General features: G+C 39.6%; 1 protein-coding gene across 1 annotated transcript in view; it reads right to left on the bottom strand.

The window, feature by feature from the left end:
- LOC107680620 (catenin alpha-1-like) overlaps positions 1–2,797 on the bottom strand; it is a 31,306-nt gene extending 28,509 nt beyond the window's left edge. The window contains exons 1-3 of the mRNA XM_016476585.1: positions 2,492–2,797; positions 1,027–1,135; positions 740–935 (exon numbers count right to left, since the gene is read on the bottom strand). Coding sequence (XP_016332071.1) covers positions 740–935; positions 1,027–1,131 — 301 coding nt within the window. The 5' untranslated portion in view covers positions 1,132–1,135; positions 2,492–2,797. The remainder of the gene's footprint in view (positions 1–739; positions 936–1,026; positions 1,136–2,491) is intronic.
- Positions 2,798–6,162: the final 3,365 nt, after the last annotated feature.

Genomic DNA, 6,162 nt, shown 5'->3' with positions numbered 1-6,162 from the left:
AAACAGAATGTTCTGACTAGCTTTGTGAAATTATACTACATGACTGAACGACAAACAGCAGATGCTCTGAATGAGATGCAGATTCACTCTCTGACAGCAGGAGGCGCTTCTGGAACACCAGATACAGGGTTTCCTTAGTTACCGCTGTAGCTGCGCTGAAACACTGCTTTAAAGGGGTCATATGATGTTGCTAATAGTTTGTGCATCATGAACAGTGAGTGATCTGCCTGCTACAGTATTTTTCTCTGTGCGTCCGTCTTCAGCGTCTCTGGCCTGTGTTAATGGACGTCCGTCTTCAGCGTCCCTGGCCTGTGTTAACGGGCATTTACAGACTTCATATTTTCATATAAATGACATTTTGGAAAATTATTACATTGCAACGCAGTTTGTGCAAGTCCAGAACAGAGACGAGTTGCAATAAGACCAAAAAACGGCCGGTTGCCAATCGCGTAAGTTCCAGGGGCAACTCCTTAAGTTCGGCCATCCTACACACACGTGACTGACCGTGCTGCACCAACAGGAGGAGGAGGGTCGTGCTACTCTCTACACTGACTGCACTCAACCTGAGAGATTCCTACACATTCAGTCTTTGAGACGACATGAAAAACAGCGCATACCGCAGGAACGGTATAACGGAAAATATTAGTGGTTTTGAAACCGTGAAATTTTCAAATCACGGTATACCTTGAAACCGGTAATCGGCCCATGCCTAGTTAACACACTTCTCTTTTTTGCATACCTTGCTTGCGGACATCCTCCACCGCTGCGGTCAGTTCGTCCTTTAAGAACTGGCTCTCTTTAGCAATCTTCTCGCCTTTCTCCAGAAAGTTCTGGGTGGCTGTCTCCACGGAGGCTGCCAGAACGTGAGCCTTCTTGGAGCGGCCTTTCTTCTTGTTGGACGGCCCTTTGTTGCTAGAGTTCACAAGAGTGGTGACCTGCAAATGGTGCAAGAAAAATCTAAGGAAAAGAGTGACCTTTGGTGATTAATGCAACAACTGAGGGTGAAATCTGGAAAAGTAGTCTGACCTGGGTAACCAAGGGCTCCAGCAGTCTTTCCACAGCCAGTGTGCGGATCTCCAGGCTCTTGGGATCCCATTTGAAGTTGATGTTTGCTGTGTTAATGCTCGTCATGTTTCTGAGGAGAGGAAAAGCGATCAATGGATTAAGGTGAGACAGACAAATAAGTGGCCTGGGGCTGTGTCTTTTATCAAATGAAATGTCACATGACAGACTCATATTTAGTGTATGCAATCACTAATGATGTAAACAACCCACACTTATGCCGTCTGAGTAGCTCTGTTGCCCACTCTGCTATTTTCCATTCAAACAGTGACTGCAGTTGTATTGATCAGCAATCTTGCACTGAAGGACAAGGATAATCAGCCTACCCCGAGGGCTCTGCTGTTGTTGCAGGGGTCTGTCTGCACTAGACAGCCAGACTAAATGGACATTGTTTGCTATATAGGGCAGGGAATGCAGACAAAGTGGGCGAGGTCAGTGTTGCATGACCAACATACTGGGAATAAAACCTTTGAATTCAAATGTGTCATACAAAAAGGTATGACATTCAACTTTGGCCCAAGTAAACTGAATAATACGCAAGTAGTTTTATAATAAAAAAAATATACAAGAAATGAAACTAAATGAATAATTTATCTATATACATGCTCATTTGTGTGGGAAATATTGCTCTTTAGTTAAGATTTTTTTTTTTTTTTAATTGCAGAACAAGCAAGAACATTTGTGTATATTAAAACATCAAATAGAATTCTTTATATTCCAATGGAACATTATCTCTTACATATCAACAGGTAAAGTGGTAAATATTATCATCTTTTTTGTTATTTTAGATAGACAACACATTGTTATCTCAATAACTGTCGGCAGAGCTCACAGGAAGGGCCTGATCCATATTTTGTGGTTTAGGCGGAGCCATAAACTCCTCGAATGAATTTTATTCTCTCAAATGCCTTAAGACTATCATCATCATAATCGATTTCAAAAATTAAAACATCCACAACAACACGTACGATAACATTGGCGTGCCCTGTTTTGATCAAAAAACACCTTTAAGAATAAAAACTCCCGACACATTTGTCCTGATACGAGACGTGCAGCTAACGGCTAACTAGCATTCCCTACCAAAGTTTTCAGGATAGTTTCTGTTTCATACTCTTAAGAAGTTTTCGACTCTTTTGTCCTTTCATGGCCCTTCTAAATTCGTCAAAAGATTACTAACAAAGCGTTTACAAGAAACAAGCCGGTGTTCATTTAGTGTAATATACAACGACAGAGACAGAAATATCCCAAACATTCCATGAAGTTACAAAACGAGCTAACAATGTAGCCACAAACACACATTCCGCCTTTCTGTCTATCTTGTATTCACAATATAGACATAAATTGAACCAATTATGAAGCAAATTCTCTTTTATATTAGTTATATTAAAATGCCATTTAAACTATCCAGACAAAAGCAAAACATACTCACCAAACTGCTGAAATTCCTGTCAGATTCAAAATGGAGGGATGAGACTTTTAAAATACCGTGGTAAAGTTTTTCCGCGTGGTGTAATCCCTCCCAGCGGCTAAACCAAAGCCAAAAGATATAATCCAATAAAACCTGACTAAAAGCACCCGTTTGAGTGATAAATGTACGAGTTCGTGAAGTATTTAGGAGTTTCGTTTTTTCCCGTGACTTGAATGCGGAGGATGATGGCGGATTCCCAGCAGTCGGTCAGTGTTATCAGGTGTGTTTGGGAGTGGCCCGATACTCGAGTAAAGTTCAGCTGAGCGCACAGTAGGGGACTTTAAAACACAATGGTATCAGATTAAAAGGTGTGAAAGAATATTTAAATGTGGCGAAATTTGTGAAGGGACTTTTTTTACACGATTGTTGACTAAATTTGAAGAGGAAACGTGCATATTTTCTTTCTTTCTCTCTCTCTCTCTGCTTACTATCAAGTTTCAGTTCAGCTCAGTTTATGTGCTTTATTTATTGATACAACAACAGTAGGCTAAATTTGTTTTACATTTTCACCATAGCTTCACAAACTAAGCAACAAGAGATTTATAACGTACAATGAAGAAAGACAAATACATAATTAAATATATGAATAAATATAGCCTATATATATATGTAGTATTTATCTGACCAACCTAAGATGGTTTGCTGGTCTAATTGGTCTCCCAGGCTGGTTTGTTGGTCACATTAGGAGATGTTGAGGCACATTTCAGCTGGTCAAGCTGGGTGGCCAGTTTGCCATCCAATTGAACACAGTTTGGTCAGGCTGAGAGACCAGCTTGCTGACCATTTGTACACCAGACTGGAAAGGCTAGGAGACCTTTTTGTATTTTAGATTACTCATTATTAATGATGATACTTAATCTCATGGTCAAATTCATCCTTTATAAAAAAAAATCTATATATGAAAAAGAGGGAGTCGGAAATGCAGTGAATATATGAGCAGCTGGTATGAGATTTTTTTTCCTCAGAACACAGTGAGTGCAGCGCATGTGGGTCTGACTCATATAGGAAGTTATTGAGATGTGAGTCCCAGGCGAGTTGTAGCATGAATAGTAATAATCTTACATTTTCAGCAGTTTATATGGGGAGGGCATAGTGCTCTACAATAGAGCCAAGTGGATGATAGTCATTTAATTTATTTCGTATTTTCTAAGAATTCATAATGGTTCTCTGCCTTGAGTTTTATATTTTAGCTGGAATTGTAATGAAGTTATATTTTATGCAAGGCTGTCATATTCATCTTTGGAGCAGAATGAATCTCATATTCTGTTTGAATGGTCTCAAGTTATCCTCACCATCAGTCAACAGAGGGAGAGAGGGGCTACTCTGGTGAAGGAGTAATACAACTATCATGAAAATCATACCTTAACCTCTAGTGGAAATGATTACATCTATGCATGATATAGTTCCGCTGACTATGTGTCATACAAGACTGTGTTCATGTGCTTGATAGTCCGTTTGGGGGAGGTGTGTGAACCGATGTGTGAGAATATGACATAGACTATATGCACTGCTAAGCAATTTTGGTAGAGGAGGGGACTGCAATGTGGATGACAAGTACTTTGTCTTCACAAGCCTGAATACCAATGTGAAATATAATGAGCAAATCTGCCAGACCCAAGTGTTATTTTTTTTTATTTATTTTTTTTCTTGGAGCTTAAAGGTCCCATGACATGCTGCTTTTTGGATGCTTTTATATAAGCCTAAGTGGTCCCTAAAGAGGAGGTAACCTTTCCCCGTATGACGACATAAAGGGAAGATTCCAGATTGGGCCATCTGAGCTTTCATTTTCTCAATCTAGTCTGTTTGTTTTTTACTGTGTCATATGGCATTTTCAAATTTTGTCTTTATGGAAACATAAAACAGCATTGGGGTAATTGACAGCTGTGTTAATTTAGCCCTTAGAAATTCATATTTTCCGCAGGTTATGCATCTCATGGTTGTTGCCCATTGGGAAACTGCTGCAGTTCTCTGGAATGAAAATAAATAAATAACTCTCAGACAAATCAGGAGGAGCCAAGTGGTTGTAATACCAATTAGATACGCAGAGGAAATTGCTTTAGTGGTAGAGCACATACAATAATCTAAACTCAGTGGCAAAGGAAGGTAGTGCATTAACAACAACGACTTCTTGTTCTTCAGGTACTGGAGGAAGAAAAAGCCCACTAAATTAGTTGGTTGGACTAGACATTAATTAAGAACTTCAGGTTTTGTTGTTAATGTGGATCCTTAAAAGGCTTGTTCTTTCAAACTTAGACCAGTCGTTAAGGTGTGAGTGTGTGTTGAAATTGAGATCAATTTTGCTTGAGGTTGTTTGAGATCCCTCATTGTCAGATTTTCTGAAAAAACTTTAACATTAAATACGGGGTTCACCTGCAGCTAGGATAAACATGGTTTGTGCTAACAACATTGTGATTTGTGCATTGAATTACTGGCTGCCGAGAGCATGAAACCATCAAAATTCATGAGACCTTTAGAAACCAAAATTGTCTGCTTCCTTTTCAGCATGTCATAGTAATCGTTTTGTATATTGCTGGGCCTATGCAGTTCATAATTATATCAAGCATTTGATTTTATGGACAATTCGTAAATGTTGTACGATAAACCCTTTTTTATTCTCAAACCAGTTGAGGCTCACTGTCGTTGGCTTTTACGAACTCGTCCATACTATAGATTCAGTGGTTATTATTGCATAGGCTAAATATTATATAAACATATATAATAAATATATTCATAAAGAGGCTGTAAGTGTAATATGTGTTATAGGTATCTATGGGTGTATTTTTGAATGCAAGGCACAGCTTGTGATAAATTATTCCTTGTTATACTGAAGAAATCTACATTTGTGTCACTCGGAATGAATAATAAATTATCTCCGTTGCAATCAACAGTTTAAAGATGCCACGTTCCTTATGGGGGCTCTGAAGAATTTTTCCCAGGAAGGGGTTTTTGTGTGAGAAGGTCGGTAATGACGACTTCAGTCACCACACCCTACTGAGTCATCCTGCAGTCTCACATAGACTACTATGATGTCATCAGCGGAAGCCCTTATCAGCATGGCACAGTCATTTCCATGGTCACCGCATTCCTCTGCTGTGTTATTAGTAGCGTTTGCGGCCGTGTTCGGGAGAACATCACTCACAGCCAGCCCTGAAGCCATGGATCAGTACTGCCTTTCACACTAACAAGAGCCTTAGAAAATCTGGGCTTCATCCCAAACATACACACAAATACAAATGAAACTTGGGAGTACTAGCACACAGAGTACTATGAAATTAATGATTATAATAAAGTGATCGTGTCCGCACTGAGATTTTATTTTTCTCATAATGAGGCCAATTGTGGACTGATAAACACGGCCCTGGAGAGAGTCTATTCGGCAAACGCAATGCTTGGGTGTTTTTCGGCAGCTCAATCAAACCTTTGGGAACGATGTTGACATGCTTTTGCATTATTTAACATCCAACTGACATTTCTGAATCAAGCTCTGATGTCTGAAATCTTTGATAGGGGTCCAGTGAGCGCCACCTTGTGGCTCAGGCCTACAGATAGTGGCCAGATTTATCAGAAAGAGCTAAATGTCATTCCTAAGCAAAGGCAACACGAGAAATTATGCACACTTAAACCTGGAGCGT

This window comes from Sinocyclocheilus anshuiensis, unplaced genomic scaffold (genome assembly GCF_001515605.1).
Source record: "Sinocyclocheilus anshuiensis isolate Anshui unplaced genomic scaffold, SAMN03320099.WGS_v1.1 scaffold328, whole genome shotgun sequence".
In the NCBI taxonomy this organism is placed as follows: Eukaryota; Metazoa; Chordata; class Actinopteri; order Cypriniformes; family Cyprinidae; genus Sinocyclocheilus; species Sinocyclocheilus anshuiensis.
Note: the sequence above shows the minus strand (reverse complement) of the source record. Positions and strands in the feature narration are given on the sequence as shown.